Raw genomic sequence first — 17,224 nt, 5'->3', positions numbered from 1 at the left:
TAACTTAAAAATAAAATAAATTTCCACCGAACGTTTGAATTGTATTATCCATTAACTTCGGTTAAAATAAATTCCGACCGTTCGGTCGTGCCGTAACCACGTTGGAAATCAAAAAGAGGTAAAAAATAATATAATAATCAAAAAGACATCTTTTAGTAAAATAAAGCGGAAAATCAAGTGGACGTTTTCTCTTTGGGATTTCTCATTCTTAATCGAATTGATTAATAACTAAAGTGAAACTAAAGGCTAAAATCAATTCGCCTAGTCAAGCTCGTCCATAAAAAATAGGCTTTTGAAGTTTGTCATTTCATTTCCTCACTAAGTAAAATGGATCATTTTTAAGGTCCAACGCCTTAAAATGATCACCTCTTAAAGTAAAAAAGAATCACTTGATAAAAAAGAACTACGTAGGTCTGATTTTCTCATCCCAAATTGAGGAATACGTAGGAGCAAAGGGAAACACCCTTGTCGACCACAAAAAGAGAAAATATAAAAAGGGTATAAAGGATATAGAGACATAAAAAGGGAACATAAAAAATCAAAGTCATGTTTGCACATTCGATTAAAGGCTGCCGTCCCTTGGGGCGGACGTGTGGGGTGCTAATACCTTCCCCGTGCGTAAATACAACTCCCGAACCTTTCACTTAAAAGTTCGTAGATCGCGTCTTTTCCGGTTTTTCCGACGTTTTCCTCAAATAAACGTTGGTGGCGACTCCGCGCGTATTCCTTTCGTGGAACACGCATCCCGCGAGTCCCGCGTCGCCCTCCCGACGAAGGGTAGGTTGCGACAATGACCGATGCAAAGAGGCTTTTGATTGCCTCAAGCGTGTAGTGACTACCACCCATATCATTCAGGCACCTGATTGGACAGCCCCATTTGAGCTAATGTGTGATACATCCAATTATGCATTGGGGGCTGTCCTTGCTCAAAAGATTGATAAGCTGCCTCGGGTGATCTACTATGCTTCCAGAACTTTGGATGCTGCTCAAGCAAATTACACTACCACAGAGAAGGAGCTATTAGCAATAGTTTTTGCTCTTGAAAATTTTCGTTCATATTTGCTTGGTACTCGTGTTATTGTTTATACTGACCATGCAGCTCTAAAGTACCTATTGAAGAAGGCTAAATCAAAGCCTAGATTGATCAGGTGGATGCTTTGGCTCCAAGAGTTTGCTTTGGAAATTCATGATCGGAGTGGTGCACAGAACCTCGTGGCTGACCACCTGAGTAGGATTGAGCATGCATCTGAGGACTCACCCATTCGGGATGATTTTCATGATGGCCTTGATTTGTAATTTTGGTTTTGGGGTTTACTACTTTTTCTTACTTTCCCCTTATTCCTCATTGCTCCTCTATTCCTTTGGGTTTTAGCTACTATCCTATACTTTCATCTACCTTGTCCTTGGCCCCATTACAACCTTAAAAGACCTTTTGATCTTCATGTGCATGTGCTTGTGATGTGGTTTTCAATTTTAGAGTCTTGCCAAGTCTATGTGGTGTTTGTTTTCATGGGTGCTCTGAGAGTAAACAGTAGCCTAGACACATGAGAGATAGAGTGCATATCTTGTGAGGCTTGATCACTTTTCATTCTAGAGCTGATTGACTATCTAGCCATGTTTGAGATGCTTGGATGATTTTCATGACGGCCTTGATTCTTTAACTCTTTACGTGTTGGATGTTACCCATTCTTTTCATTCCTTGAGATTCATTGAGAAATATGTAATTATTTTTGTCTCTGCTTGTTTCTCTTTAATGTCTCTGGATTTGTCCCTTGCTTTGTTTTTTTTATTTATTTTGCACAGGAGTGCAAAAGGCTAAGTGTGAGGGGATTTGATGTGTCATCATTTTCTCCTATTTCTTAACCCTTTTTGTCACCATTTTAATTACTGATTAGCCTTAATTGTCAAATTAATTATGCAGTTTTATCATTTGGGCCTACTAGACTAATTTCGTGTTTTTTTTTAATTTTAGGAGAATTATAAGCAATTGGGCTTGGACTTGATGAGAGCAAACAATTTTATTCTACCAAATCTTATCTTATCTAGATTTTAGCTAATCTAGATATTATTTCATTTAGATTTTATCTTATCTCATCTTATCTAGATTTTATTTCATCAAATCTTATCTTATCTAGATTTTAGCTAATATAGATATTATTTCATTTAGATTTTATCTTATCTCATCTTATCTAGATTTTATTTCATCAAATCTTATCTTATCTTGTCCAGATTTTATTTTATTAATGGGCTTGGACTTAAAACAGATTTGTAAGCTTTGGGGGCTGAGAACCGATACAACAGCACCAAGGTTTTAGTTTTAAGGGCCCTTTTCGTTTTAGGAGAAAGAATAATTTTAGGTTTTGCAATTCCAGTTTTTACTATTCACGTAGCAATAAAATTCATTTTCTACTTCAATCTGCAATTTCGTTTTATGCTTCAACCTGCAATTTCGTTTTCTACTAATTAATGGAAGGCTAAGTCTCCAGCGTTGTTTTCTCTTGAGGATCAAGCACAACTCTCTTTGAGGTTTTATTATTACTATTGGATTCTGATCAGTTTTTCCTCTTCACTAATTACTTTGTATTTGTTGCTATTAATTCATGCATGCTTAGTTCTTGATTAATTGTCTCTGCGCTTAATTTATGTTCATGTTTAATGATTAGTTTCGTTCAAGATTAATTGGTGTATGTGTTGCTTAATCACATAATGACAGCCTTATGTTAAATTTCGCTTAGTAATTTAATTTAGGGTTGGATTAAGTGGTTGAACTGATAAAGGATAAATTCTCGTAACCCAGGATAAGAGACTTGCTTGTGAATCAAGGGGAAACAACGTGTTTTAATTATGATATTTTCTAATTAAATTTTGCTCGATGTTTAATTTACAAAACAAACAACCCCCCCCCCCCCCTCCCAATTCATTATTGTTTTATTAGTATCTATTATGAACATTTGGTTGACCATTGCTCGTTGGGAGACGACCTAGGATCACTTCCTAGATAGTGCATTTTTAATGTTTATTTGATTCAGGTACGGCCTCGATCACAGATTCTTCCTCATTGTTCTCGTGAGATTTTTTCATGAGACATAAGTTTGCTTGATCTTCATCATGATCTTGAAATGATTTCAAATTTGACATATACCTGAAATTTCTTTTGACAAACAGAGAATTTAATGAGGCCATTTATCTTGAAGTTGTGAAACTTTTCTCAAGAAACCTGCTCTGATACCACTTGTTTGATCAAGTGGCCTCGGAATAATTAAGAAGGGGGGTTGAATTAATTATTAATGTGTCTTGACTAATTAAAAAAATTATCCTTCTTAATGTTACTAGATTCAACAAGGCTTTTACTACTAAGTTAAGAAAGTAAAGAACAGAAACAATAACTTAACCAAAAGTAAAAATGGCAATTAAAAGTACACAGCGGAAATTAAATAGTGTAGGGAAGAAGAAGACAAACACAAGATTTATACTGGTTCGGCCACAACCCGTGCCTACATCCAGTCCCCAAGCAACCAATGGTTCTTGAGATTTCTTTCAACCTTGTAAAAACCTTTAAAAGCCAATGATCCATAAGGGATGTTCCCTCCCTTGTTCTCTTTGAACAACCAAGTGGATGTACCCTCCACCTGAACTGATCCACAAGAGATGTACCCTCTCTTGTTCTCAGTATAACAACCCAAGTAGATGTACCCTCTACTTGTGCCACAAAGGATGTACCCCTCAATGTGTTAGGATAAAGAATTCTTAGGCGGTTAGTCCCTTGAATTCTCTGTGAGGGGGATACAAAAAATATCTCAAGCGGTTAGTCCTTTGAAATCTTTTGTATAAAGGGAAAGGGAAAAAAGATATCTCAGGCGGTTAGTCCTTTGAAATCTTTTGTCAAGAGGGAGAAGGGAAGAAACAAAAGAATTCTCAGGCGGTTAGTCCTTTGAATCTTTTGACAAGAGAAAGAAGTGAATGAAGAAGAAGAGTAGCACAAGTTTTAGAACAATGAACTTTTCTTGGAGGAGAAAGTATTGAACAAAAACTCTATGAAAGAAATATGTTGATCATAAAAGGAAATCAATCTTTTAGAATGAAAGGAATCAGTCTTAGTTTTTGAAATTCGTGCCATGGTCACATATTTATAATCATTTGATTACACAAGTTTAAAATGATTTGAAAATGTTTTATCACTAGTTGTGACTCTTGAAATTTGAAATCTAACGTTTTAAAACATTGGTAATCGATTACATGCTCATGGTAATCGATTACAGCTTTGTAAATCAATTTTGAAAACAATGTTGGTTACTGGTAATTGATTACTACCTTCTGGTAATCGATTACCAAAGAGTAAAACTCTTTGGTAAAAGATTTTGTGAAAAATTCTTGTGCTACTCAATGTTTTGAAAAACTTTTTTAGTACTTATCTTGATTGAGTCTTCTCTTGATTCTTGAATCTTGAGTCTTGAATCTTGATCTTGATTGTTCTTGAATCTTGATTCTTGAAACTTGATTGAATCTTGAAACATGATTATTCTTGATCTTGATTCTTTGAAACTTGATTCTTGAATCTTTTTTGACTCTTGTTTCTTTGGAACTTGCTTAACTCTTTATTCTTTGGCATCATCAAAATAATCTTGGAAGTCATTGCTTCCACAACTGCAGGGGAAATTCAACACGCATTCATCGTGATTTCCAAAAAAGAAAAAAAACTAGGGGTTTTTCACCCCTTTCGACTAAGGCCTCTATTAGGCCCCTAAACCAAACTACATTACTCCTACAGCAAAATTGTAAGTGTATTCTACCCATAACTAACCTAATAACACTAAACCTAAACAGAAATTCAACCTACAAACTACTAAGTCCTCTATCCTAAAGTTTGCAACTTTAATGGAAAATGAAACAAAACAAAAAAAAATGCTTACTTGGATTGTGATCAAAGATGTAAGATGAGAGCAAGAATGTAGGAGAATAGACTCAAAGAACACGCAGAGAAATGCACAAAAGCACAGGGGTAGGCACAAGCACAAGGGAGTAAAAGCTTCTGGGTACAAAGAAACTGCCTAAGCCTTTGTTTTTAAGCTAAAATTCGTATTGCTCGTTTAGCGCACAACCGCATTTTGCGAGTCAGTATGACGTTTGGTTTTAACAAAGCCTTGTGGTTAGCCCAAGCTCGCGCTAAGCCCAATTCCAAAATTTTCCAATTCCAAAGAGATATTTAGGCTTAGCGCGAAGACATGCTCTTAGCGTTGTCTACAACTCTGACTGGTTATGCAATTTGCGCTTAGCCGCCAAAGGTGGAGCTTAGCGCATAAACATGCTCCTCAATGCAATGATGGCTTGCGCTTAGCGTGTTGATGGCGCTTAGTTCTATTCCAAAGAATTTCAAAATAGAGAGGGAATTGCGCTTAGCGCATCACTTCGCTAAGCCCAATGCGAGAAATTAAAATCCAGAGAGGTATTTGGGCTTAGCGCAACAACGCACGCTTAGTGCTATCCACAAATTTTCAAAGCAGAGAAGGATTGGCACTTAGCGCATCACCTCGCTAAGCCCAACTCAAGAAATTTAGATTCCAACCACTGGTCAGGGGTCTAAGCGCTTAGCGCTAGCAAGAGCCCGCTTAGCGCATGAAGACTTGGCGCTTAGCGCAAATGATGCACTTAGCAAGTGGACAAATGAAAAAAAAAATTAAGTTCTTTTCTGTTCACCTCTTCACCAAAGTTTACGAACCCCTTCTTATCAATATTAAACAAGATGAAAACACAATCACAAGCAACAACTACACTAAATGCAAGCAAAACAAAATTAAAAATGGCTGGGTTGCCTCCCAATAAGCGCTTGTTCTGTTATCCTGGATCAACCAAGGTTCCAACTTCCAGAACCTTCTTCTCTAGTCTCTTTTCCTCCATCACATTCACCTTCAAACAAGCATTTTGGTCAGACAAAGCTTTCTCTTCATGAAACAGATCGAAACTGATTTGCTAGTCTTCTATGGCCATTTGTAGTTTCCTCTTCCCCATGTCTACCACACAACATGTGGTAGACATAAACGGTCGTCCAAGAATTAGGGGAATGTCAACATCTTCTTCTATATCCATCACTACAAAATCAACCGTAAAGATCAAATGTTTGACCCTAACCAAAACGTCTTCAATCACTCCATAGGGTCTTGTCATAGAGCGATTAGCCAACTGTATGGTCATGCGAGTGGGCATTATCTCTAACTCACCAAGTCGCTGGCACATGGAGAGCAACATCAAGTTGATATTGGCTCCCAAATCAATGAGAGCCTTGCCTACTGCAACCTCACCAATAGAACACGGTATGGTGACACTGCCTGGATCTTTATGCTTCAGTGGGAGGATACGTTGAATGACTGCATTGCAATTTCCTTCCACGACTATAGTGTCACTGTGGATATACCTATTCTTCTTTGTCAGCATATCTTTTAAAAACTTAGCATATAGTGGCATTTGTTGGAGAGCTTCTCCAAAAGGCAATGTGATCTCCAGCTTCTTGAAGATGTCAAGAAATTTGGCTAAGCGTCGCTCTTTATCCTTCTTGGAAGGTACCAATGGATATGGCACTTCCTTGCCTTCAGCTGGAGAGGGTTCTCTCTTCTTCTCTCTTGCATATTCACTCTTGCTCTTCTTTCTTTCCTCAACGTTCTCTTTTTCTTTTTCATTTTTTTGATTTTTTTTCTTTTTCTACTTCTTCTTTTTCTTTGTCTTCCTTCATCTTTATTTCTATTTCACTCTCTTTTATTGTTGTCGCTCTCTCCTGTTGGTCATCTTCATCTTCAACAACTTCCTCAAGTTTAACTAAGTCAGAAACGGGTTCAAGTGCCGGCTTAGTTGCCAGTTGTTGTTTATGTTCCTCCACCTTCTTCTCAGCTTTTCCTTCATCAACGTGGGTTGCCATTCTGCTTCTTGTCATGACAGCGTTGCACTCCTCTTTTGGATTTTTCTCGGTGTTAGCACTAAAGCTACATGACAGTCGATCCGCCAACTGTTTAGCCAGTTGTCCTACTTGGACTTCCAGATTCTTTATGGCAGACTCTGTACTCTTCTAATTTGACAAAGATACCAGCATAAATTGAGCCAGAGTCTCTTCCAACTTCGTTGTCCGATCATAGAGACTAGGCCCTAGTTGTTATGGCCTTATGGATGGTCCACCCTGGTCTTTGTTGAATTGATTCCCAGGGTGGCTCCTCCATTGTCCCTGTTGTTGGTTGTATTGTTGTCCATGCTGGAATCCGGAATATCCACTTGCATTGAAATTTTGTCTTTGGCTGGTTCCCTGTGTAGTTGACTTCATGTGGTGTTTCTTCTTGGGGAATACAGCAACCAGACTCATGTCCTCCACCACATATGACACAACCTACTACCTGCAAAACAGCAGAGGGTGAAGGTTGTACAAAATTTAATTGAGTTGGCAGCTTACTTAATGTTTCGGTCAATGCTTCCAGTTAGTTGGACAATAGCTTGTTTTGTGCCAACAATGCATCTTGTGATGAAAGCTCTAGCAGGCTTCTTTTTTTTGGAATATGGGCTCTATCTCTCAAAATAGCAATGTCACTTGCACCCATATTTTCAATGAGTTCCATGGCTTCTTCGGGGGTCTTCAACTTTATTTTTCCCCCAGCAGAAATGTCTAACACCTGCTTGGACTACGGTCTCAATCCGTCAATAAAAATGTTGAGTTGTATCAGTTCTGAAAATTCATGAGTGAGTGTCTTTCTCAGTAAGCCTCTAAATCTTTCCAATGCCTCACTCAAAGATTCATCTGGAAATTGGTGGAAGGATGAAATGGAAGCTTTCCCTTCAGCTATCTTCTGGGAAGTACTTCTTCAAGAATTTCTCAACTACTTCATCCCAAGTCTTGAGACTATTACCTTTGAACGAATGAAGCCACCTTTTAGCCTCTCCAGACAAAGAGAACGAGAACAAGCTCAATCTAACTGCGTCCTTAGGCACACTAGCCAATCGAATAGTGTTGCATATTTCAATGTATGTGGCTAGGTGCGCATATGGGTCTTCATTTGGCAACCCGTGAAACAAATTATTTTGAATTAACTGAATCAATGATGGAGGGTATGTAATGGTCCGGTTGTGCAATGCTAGTGAAAAATTATGGTACACTTGAACTTGAATAGTCTTCAAGGGTCACTCTCCTTGGCTGCTCAGCCATGATAGTGTCTCCTCTAACTCCTGTATGAGATTTCCCATGAGTAGGAAAACTAGAAGATGCCTTAGAAGATCGAGGTTCTTCTCCTGGAGTTGTTGCTGCTTCTAAGTCCTCCAAAAATTTTCTAATTCTCTATGCGTTTCGATTCCTGCAAGTAGCGTTAATCTCCAAATCTATGGGAATTAAATCACCTACAGCATATCTCCTTTGCATACAAAACAAGCAGAGCAACAATTATCCAATTCCAAAGAACAATAAATTCTACAGTAACTAAATATTCGCAAAAATAATAAATGAATCAAAGAAAAAGAATGAACCAATGCCTTCAAACTGAACTAAACTTTCCAAATGAAAATAAGTTCCCTGGCAACAGCGCCATAAATACTTGTTCACTTCTGACGTGAATCTTACGGGGCAGAACGTTTGATACAGGATTGTTGATGGAGAGGGATGCCACTTCCAGAGATGGAAGATAAGTCACGGTGACGCCACAAGGAATCAACCTTGATAAGTCAGAATTTGGTTCAACAGGAACCCTGAGAGAAGCTTTCTCACGTATTTGAAAAGAATGCCAAAAGTGTCTTCATTCATTTTGATGAAAATATATATATTTCACCAAACCCTAAAATGAAATAAACTGGTGCAGCTGAAAAGGCATAGGTTTCAGTCACAACCACCAATTTATTTATTTAATTGCAATAATTGAATAATAATAAAATAGAATTAAAAATTATGGAAACATGGGCCTTCAATCATCATCAATGGCAGCTATACAAATGACCAGCCTTGTCTCTATGACATGTTGGGCCTGTTTAAGTTTGTCTCTGGTCATGGGCCTTTCAAGTGCTTCATGGTCCTTGCCCTTAGTTGTGTCCTCATCACTGTGTTGGGCCTTTTTAAGTATGCCTTTGGTCATGGGCCCTTCAAGTGCTTCATGGTCCTTGCCCTTAGTTGTGTCCTCATCAACTTCCCCACACAGTTCCTTTTTCATAAATTTACAAACACTTATATAGAAGGGGAAGTGATATACCGACAAGCACACTGGGTCGCCAAGTATTTAAAATTAAAATGGAATGATCTGAGTATCGAACACAGGGAACTTGTTTATTTGGCAAAGATTTGTTCAATAATTAGGCATTTTGTTGACAGAAAATAATAATTGTGAATTGAAGTAAAAGTATGATATATCCTAATTAGAAAAACAGTAAACGCAAGCAATTCAAAGTGACAACAGTGGTTTAAAAGCGTTGGGTCTTTCTAATAAACGAGTTGATGCATATAAAGATATTTCTCTAACTAAGAGTGTTCTTGTGTTCTATGCCAAAGACTAAAGTACTAAACCTTGATCCCTCGCAAGTTTAGACTAATTCAAACCAAACTTCGTTCTCAGATCCCTCTTGTTGAACTAGGTTTAATTCAAACAGCATTATACTCACAACATAAGAAAAACTAAAACCCTACACTCTATTCCTAGTAATGTAGTTACCTAGCCCTGCTCTATCAAGTTCTAAGGAAACAGTACACTTCCCAGTGCTAAAGTTCCCTAACAATACACACTAGTGGGTGATCAGACCAAAGGCATGCAACAACAAAGCATTGATAGAAGCAATGAACACATAAAACACACTTAATTAGATATGAAAAGTATTTCCATCAAGTGTTCATTAGAAATCCCCAACTAGGGTTCTAGCAATCCATTACAAGGAGACCTAAATTATAAATCAGATAGAAAATGAAGAGCAATTGCTGCTTACACAGGAAGGTGGATCCCTCCTCCTCTTCTTGGCATCTCACAATCACTCAAACACTCTCCAATCACTCTCAAATGGATCCTTGTTGTTGCTTCCTCCTCTGAGTGTGTTAAATTCCAAGCAAGAGCATAATAATTTCCTTCCTACTGTCCTTGTTGTGATAATGATGTCATAATTCTGACAATTCAGGCTTTAAATAAGCTCTAAAAATCACACTGTCACGCTTAGCGCGAGTAAGTGGATTTGGGCTTGGCGCCAATGCTACATTGAGCCTGGCAAGAGATGGACAACCCGCTTAACGAGCTGACCTTGTGCGTAGCATGCTGCTTCGATTCAGATGCTCTTCCAGATTCCTTCTTCACGCTAAGCGCATTGAAGCCACGCTTAGCGATGGATATGCGCTAAGCCCACTGAGTTCGCTTAGCGCGATAGTCACTTTGGAACTTCAAGAAATTAAGTCCTTTTCACCTAAAATTGTACAAATTTTAACATTAATTCCAATAAAAGAGACCCTAATGACAAAGATCAAAACACAACAAAGTTTATTTACAATTCCTACAAAAGAACTATAAATTGGGAAAACTATACATATTTTGCAAAAGTTTTCTATACAAAAGTTAGTCGTATAAGATGACTAACACTTACTTAGATTGGGAAATAAGGGTAGAGCAACAACTTAAAAGGAAGTCTACTTCAAAATCTTATTGCCCTCACTCTTATCCAAAGAAAGACCAAGGTCAAGGCATCTTTGGGGCGGCACCTTCTAAGCCCAAAGACGATAAGGGGAAGACAATAGAAAAGGAATGCCTAAGGCTAGTATGCAAGAGAAGACTAGCTCTATAACGTGCTTTAAATGTCTTGGAAGAAGACACATTACTTCTCAATGCCCCACCAATAAAACCATGATTATGATGGGCCAAGACATTTATAGTATCCAGGATGAGGCTACTACTTCACCTTCCTCTAGTGAAAGTGAAGAAGCAAAAGGGGGAGAATCTAGTGAAGAAATCTACCCCCAAAAAGAAGGACAACCTTTAATGGTTAAGGAAGAGTGTAAGGAGGTAAGTGTCTCCTCCAAGAGGTTAGCCAAGAAGGTAATTCATTTTTCAATAAAGACAAACATTAAAGAAACTTCCCCTTTTAGACAACCTCCACATCTTCTCCTTTGTAAAAAGACACTTGTTAGCACTGCCACAATTCTTGGGCTTGAGATTATTCCTCAACTAAGGGAGTTGTTGGATGAGGGCTTGGTTCGTAAGAGCTTAAATCTTTGTGCTTTGTTGGTGCCTAAAATAAGTATTATGAGGCACCAAATCCCTATGATAGGTGGTATAATGAATGTGTTGAATGGTGCAACCCTCTTTTGTAAAATCACCCATGCGTCCAACATCTTCATGATTCACATACATGGGGACTCATTAGGTAGGTTTGTCATACTTTTTGGTAGGAGTAATCAACATGAAAATATATAAATGTACAGAATGAAATTACCAATAATGAGCAGAAAAGATTCATACATATATAAAATATCAAAAGAGATACATACGTGTACGAAGATTACATCCTATCCTTTGGAGAAACTAACCGATCATTGCATAGAGCACAAGATCAACATGAGAAATGACAAAGGATGCGATCCTTCTATGGTGTTCTTCACGTTTTTCTCTAGTTCTAGTATATTTTTCACAATCCTTTGCATGGCTTTTTATAGAAAAAGAGCTAAGAGGTGTACACCAATTCGCCAAGCAAGCTAAACTCGCCCAGGCGAGTTTCTTGCTTAGTGCTGAAGCCACTCACTCACTCAAGTGAACTGTAGCTCACCCAGGATAGTTGATTACTTATGCTTAAAGAAACTTGATTAGCCCAAATGAGCTGGTTGCTAGCTTGGGTGAATATGATGTAGCATCATGTGGAGGTTGTAGGATTTGGATCTTCTTCATCAATGGAGTCCTTTGCTTCTTGAAGATTAATGGCAGCGGAATGGAGAAGGAAGAAAGATGATTGGAGACACCACTTCAAGGAGAAGATGAGTCAAGAACAAGCTCACCACCATAGGAAGCCATGGATAAGAGCTTGAAGGTAGGAAAAGATGAGTGGAGGGAGAAGGAGAGAAGGAGCATGAAATTGTATGCCTCAAATGAGGTCTAAACTTTGAAGTGTAATTCTCAAATGATCAAAGTTGAAAAAATGCACACACATGACCTCTATTTATAACTCAAGTGTCACACAAAATTGGAGGGAAATTTGAATTTCTATTCAAATTTCACTTGAATTTGAATTTGAATTTGTGGAGCCAAATTTGGACCAAAATTTCACTAATTATGATTAGTGAATTTTAGCTATGGTTTAGCCCACTAATCCAAGATCAAGTCCAAGATTCTCCACTAAGTGTGCTTAGGTGTCATGAGGCATGTAAAGCATGAAGGACATGCACAAAGTGTGACTATATGATGTGGCAATGGGGTGTAGCAAGAAAATGCTCACCTCCCCTTAGAAAGGACCAAATTTTAATTGGATTGGGTATCTCTCAATTCAATTAAGTTTCTCTCCCAACACACACATCAAATAGTGCACTTAATGCATGTGGAATTACAAAACTACCCCTAATACAAAAACTAGTCTAGGTGTCCTAAAATGCAAGGGCTGAAAAATTCTACATTACTAAGGTACCCTCCCTACACTATGGAGCCCTATATACAAGGCCCAAAAATCTAATATGTACAAAGATAAGTGGGCTCATACTTAGCCCACGGGCCAAAAATCTACCCTAAGGCTGATGAGAACCCTAGGGCCTTCTTCAGCAGCTCTGGTCCAATCTTCTTGGAGTCTTCTATCGAATGCCCTTGGGGGGTAGGATTGCATCATCCCCTCATGGAAGCCCCAAATTTTCCTTATACTTGGTGGAGTGGGCCACAAATGAATGACCTTTATTCTCTTAGGGTTCGTGGGAACCCCTTGATCACCATTTAAAAAATTAAGGAAAGTAATGCAACAAAAAGTACCTTTTTTATATTTTCATGTTGATTACTCCTACCAAAAAGTATGACAAACCTAAGGTGTCCGATATGAGCACCTAGGTTTGTATTGAAACAAAAAATAAGAACAAACCTATCTAATGAGTCCCTATGTATATGAATCATGAAGATGTTGGATGCATGGGTGATTTTACAAAAAAAGGTTGCACCACTCAACACATTCATCATAACACCTATCATAGGGATTTGGTGCCTCACAATACCTATTTTGGGCACCAACAAAGCACAAGGATTTATGATGCAATCCTACCCCCCAAGGGTATTGGATAGAAGATTCTAAGAGGCTTGGGCTAGAGCTACTAAAGAAGGCCATAGGGTTCTCATGAACCTTAGGGTAGATTTTTGAGCCCATGGGTCAAGGTTGGATCCACTCTTCTTTGTAAATATTAGAATAGATTTATCCTTCTTTTGGGCCTTGTATTTTGGCCATTCTAGTAGTATAGGGTTTTAGCCTTGTATTTCAGGGCATTTTGAGTAGTCTTTGTAGTAGGGACTTTTTTTTGTATTTTCATGTATTTTTGGAATGGGGTTGAGCTTAGCTATTATAGGGGGTGTGTAGCTAAGCTCTAACTTCTCATGTCAAGGAGGTGAGCTTAGCTATTAGAGAGGTGTGTGTAGCTAAGCTCTAGCTTCTTTAGGAATCTTCTTAAGGAAGCTTCTCAAGGAGGTGAGCTTAGTTATGAGAGGGGTGTGTGTATCTAAGCTCTAGCTTCTCAAGGAAGTTTTCTCAAAGAAGCTTCTCAAGGAAGTTTTCTCAAGAAAGCTTCTCAAGGAAGCTACCTAGTCTATAAATAGAAGCATGTGTAACACTTGTTGTAACTTTGATGAATGAGAGTCTTGTGAGACACAACTCAAAGTTCAACTTCTCTCCCTTTTTCTTCCTTCAATTTCGTGCTCCCCCCTCTCTCTTTCTCTCCCTCTTTCTTTTCCTCCATTGAAGCATCCTCTCCAAGCTTCTTATCCAAGGCTCATCTTGGTGGTGAAGCTCCTTCTTCCATGGCTTATTCCCTAGTGGATGGCGCCTCCTCTCACCTCTTCTCCTTTGTCTTCCGCTGCATCTGCATGGTGGAAAATCCCCATTAAAGGACCTCATTGAAGCTCAAAGATCCAGCCTCCATAGAAGCCCCACAAGCAAGCTTCCATCAAGTGGTAATCAGAGCACAAGAGCTTCAAGTAGGTGCTCCATAAACCTCCATTAATTTTTTTGCTTTACCTTCTCTTCCATTGTTGTTTCTTCATTTTTTCTCCATGTATCTCCTCACATGTTTTGTGTTAAATTTTTTTAACATGATTCTTTTGAGTTTCCACCGATTAAACTTGCTATAGAAGATAGATTTGATTTTCTATGGTTCAAATTTCTTGTTCTTGTTCTTGAACAATGAATTGTGTTGAGTTTAGGTTCCTTTGAGTTTTCTCTTGTTATTTTTTGTGGCTGAAACCTAAACCATAAAATTCTTACAAAAATATTAAAGTAGAAGAAAACCTCAAAAATCTAGAGTGACTTGTTCACCTATTGTAGTTTTGTCATAGAAGTCATGTCTAGTCATGAAACTTGTCACATAAGATTTCTTATGTTGTGCTGAATTTTATTTTCTTGTTTCTTTGTCTAACTCATTTGTTCATGAGTGTATGAAATTCTTTTAGCCTATTATTTTATTTGAGTCAAATCTTTAATGTTAATTAGTCCTTAACATGTTCATGCAAAATTCTTAGAGAGTCTTTGATTGTGAACCTTTTCTTGAACTTTTAGGTTTCCTTATGATTGTGTCTATTGTGAATTTGAGTTTTGGAGATTGAATTGCTGGCTGAAATGTTGATCCTAAGTGAATATTGAACTCCTAAAACTGTGGTAAACAATACTAGTGAGATTAACATACATAGGAAGGTTGAAAGTAAGCCCAAGGCAATCAATATACCATGCTTTAAAAAAATCGCTGGTGCTGGCAGCTTGGACATACAAACTTGTAAAAATTACTGAGAATTGCTTACTTCGAATTTTGAGCTGAAATTTTTACTGAATTTTCTATACATCTAGAAAAAAGTTATACAAAAATAACCAAGTAATTTAGATAAAAGGAAAAAATAATAAAAATCACACAAGTTGGCAGAAAAATCAGTATACAGGAAAAAAAAGTGAAAAGGAAGTGTGCTTGTTGTTTTGGCTCAAAATTTATTCTATAATTGGTGCCTATGTTATATCAATCTTAGTTCCTAAATTTCAATTGAAAATTACTGTGAAAACAAGTGCCAAAGCTAGAGGTTTGTTGAGTCTTTTTTTTCAGTTTTTTTACTCTACTCTAGAGCCATTCTAAGTTTCTCTTTGAGTCCTAGCTTGCTTCTATGTCCTTTTCATTTCTTTAATTGTTGAATAATCCTTGAAAAATTGTCTTGTTAAAACTCCATTGGTTTAGCTTTCATTTCATTTTTTTTGTCTTTGGTTATTGCTTGTCTCTTTGTTTCCTTGTTTGTGAGTTGCCATATAGGGAATTGGAAAGGAGGATTGGTGCCATCCCTTGAAGAATTTGAGTCAAGAAGCAAAGGGCCAACCACCTTAAGAGCTATTGGACTAAGAAGCACTCCAAATTGAGTGAATCACCAAAGAGAGAACAACCACCAAAATTGAGGACCTTTTTGTAATTTTATAATTGACAATTTACGTACTTTCATTGTTTTCAAATTTTGTAAAGAAAAGGCCTTTCATTGGAAGTAAGTTAGGAGACTCCAATAGGTCACCCTACTTCCATTTGTGTGTAATAATTTTAGGCAATTTTTCCTTAGGATAGTGAGTGTTTTGTTGGGAACCTTGAATGTGTTCATCCAAACAATCTTAGGATTCGCCTAGTTTACATTTCTTGCTTACTTTCATAGCTTATTTCCTTTACCTTCCATTGTCAAACCGCCTAGATAGCTTTCCTTTTACCATTTAGTTTTTTACCTTATCTTTCACACCTCTTTTAGTGTGTATTTTGGCTAGTTTCAACCATAGTTTCTTTTACCTTTTTGTTTTCAAACCTCCAACAAGAAAGAACCACAACTTAGGAACCAACATGAGTCATCATTCATCTAGTGTTAATGGCGAGGGTACTAGTCATAAAGAGCCTTTATCTAGAATCTTAGATGAGTTGAGTTCCCTCAAGTTATGGAAAGAAAAACAAGAGAGAAAAGAAAAAGGAAAAAAAGAGTGGATGAAATAAGTCAAGATGAAAGAAATGAAAAGAGAAAAACATGTCTCCTATAGTAGTCATAACTCTTGCAAGAGCCTAAGTGAAGAACTTCGTGACTATTACGAAGGAAGGCATAGGTCACATCTTAGACCTCACTCCCATAGAAGAGAAAAGGAAAGAAAGCCTCAAGGGGCTAACATTAACCTCCCATACTTAAATGGGAAGGACAATGTAGAGGCTAACTTAGATTGGGAAATAAGGGTAGAGCAACAACTTAAAAAGAAAGACTACTTCAAAATCTTATGGCTCTCACTCTTATCCAAAGAAAGACCAAGGCCAAGGAATCCTAGGGGTGACACCTTCAAAGACCAAAGATGATAAGGGGAAGACAATGGAAAAACAACCCCTTAAGGCTGGTATGTAAGAGAAGACTAGCTCCATGAAGTGCTTTAAATGTCTTGGAAGAAGACACATTACTTCTAAATGCCCCACCAAGAAAACCATGATTAGGAGGGGCCAAGACATTTATAGTAGCCAAGATGAGGCTACTACTTCACCTTCCTCTAGTGAAAGTGAAGAAGCAAAAGGGGAAGAATCTATTGAAGAAATCTACCCCCAAGAAGAAGGAGAACCTTTAATCGTTAAGGAGGAGTGTAAGGAGGTAAGTGTCTCCTCCAAGAGGTTAGTTAAGAAGGAAATTCATTTTGAAATAAAGACAAATATTAAAGAAACTTCCCCTCTTAGACAACCTCCACATCTTCTCCTTTGTAAAAAGACACTTGTTAGCACTGCCACACCTCTTGGGCTTGAGGTTATTCCTCAAATAAAGGAGTTGTTGGATGAGGGTCGTAAGAGCTTAAATCCTTATGCTTTGTTGGTGCCCAAAATAGGTATTATTAGGCACCAAATCCCTACAATAAGTGATATGATGAATGTGTTGAGTGTTGCAACCCTCTTTTGTAAAATCAGTCATTCACCCAACATCTTCATGATTCATGTACATAGGGACTTATTAGGTAGGTTTGTTCTTATTTTTGGTTTTAATCAAGGGGTTCCCACAAACCCTAAGAGAATAAAGGTCATTCCTGATTGGCCCACTCC

The 17,224-nt window shown here is 37.8% G+C and overlaps 1 protein-coding gene across 1 annotated transcript; it reads right to left on the bottom strand.

Moving 5' to 3' along the window:
* Nucleotides 1–5,967: 5,967 nt before the first annotated feature.
* Nucleotides 5,968–9,164, bottom strand: LOC114398638. The gene is made up of 4 exons (XM_028360815.1): nt 8,955–9,164; nt 7,146–7,373; nt 6,742–7,054; nt 5,968–6,662 (listed from the first exon to the last, which is right to left on the bottom strand). Exons 1-4 carry the CDS (start codon nt 9,162–9,164, stop codon nt 5,968–5,970), a joined length of 1,446 nt encoding a protein of 481 aa, XP_028216616.1.
* Nucleotides 9,165–17,224: the final 8,060 nt, after the last annotated feature.

This window comes from Glycine soja, chromosome 19 (assembly GCF_004193775.1).
Source record: "Glycine soja cultivar W05 chromosome 19, ASM419377v2, whole genome shotgun sequence".
Classification (NCBI taxonomy): domain Eukaryota; kingdom Viridiplantae; phylum Streptophyta; class Magnoliopsida; order Fabales; family Fabaceae; genus Glycine; species Glycine soja.
This window is presented reverse-complemented; position numbering and strand designations above follow the sequence as displayed.

Excerpts from the sequence above, each read along its gene's own strand:
- LOC114398638 (XM_028360815.1), bottom strand. The coding sequence starts at position 9,164 with ATGAAAAAGGAACTGTGTGGGGAAGTTGATGAGGACACAACTAAGGGC. Across the intron at positions 7,374-8,954 it reads ATGTCATAGAGACAAGGCTG|GTAGTAGGTTGTGTCATATG; the intron begins GTCATTTGTATA and ends GCTGTTTTGCAG. Across the intron at positions 6,663-6,741 it reads AGCGACAACAATAAAAGAGA|AAAAAGAGAACGTTGAGGAA; the intron begins GTGAAATAGAAA and ends AAAATGAAAAAG.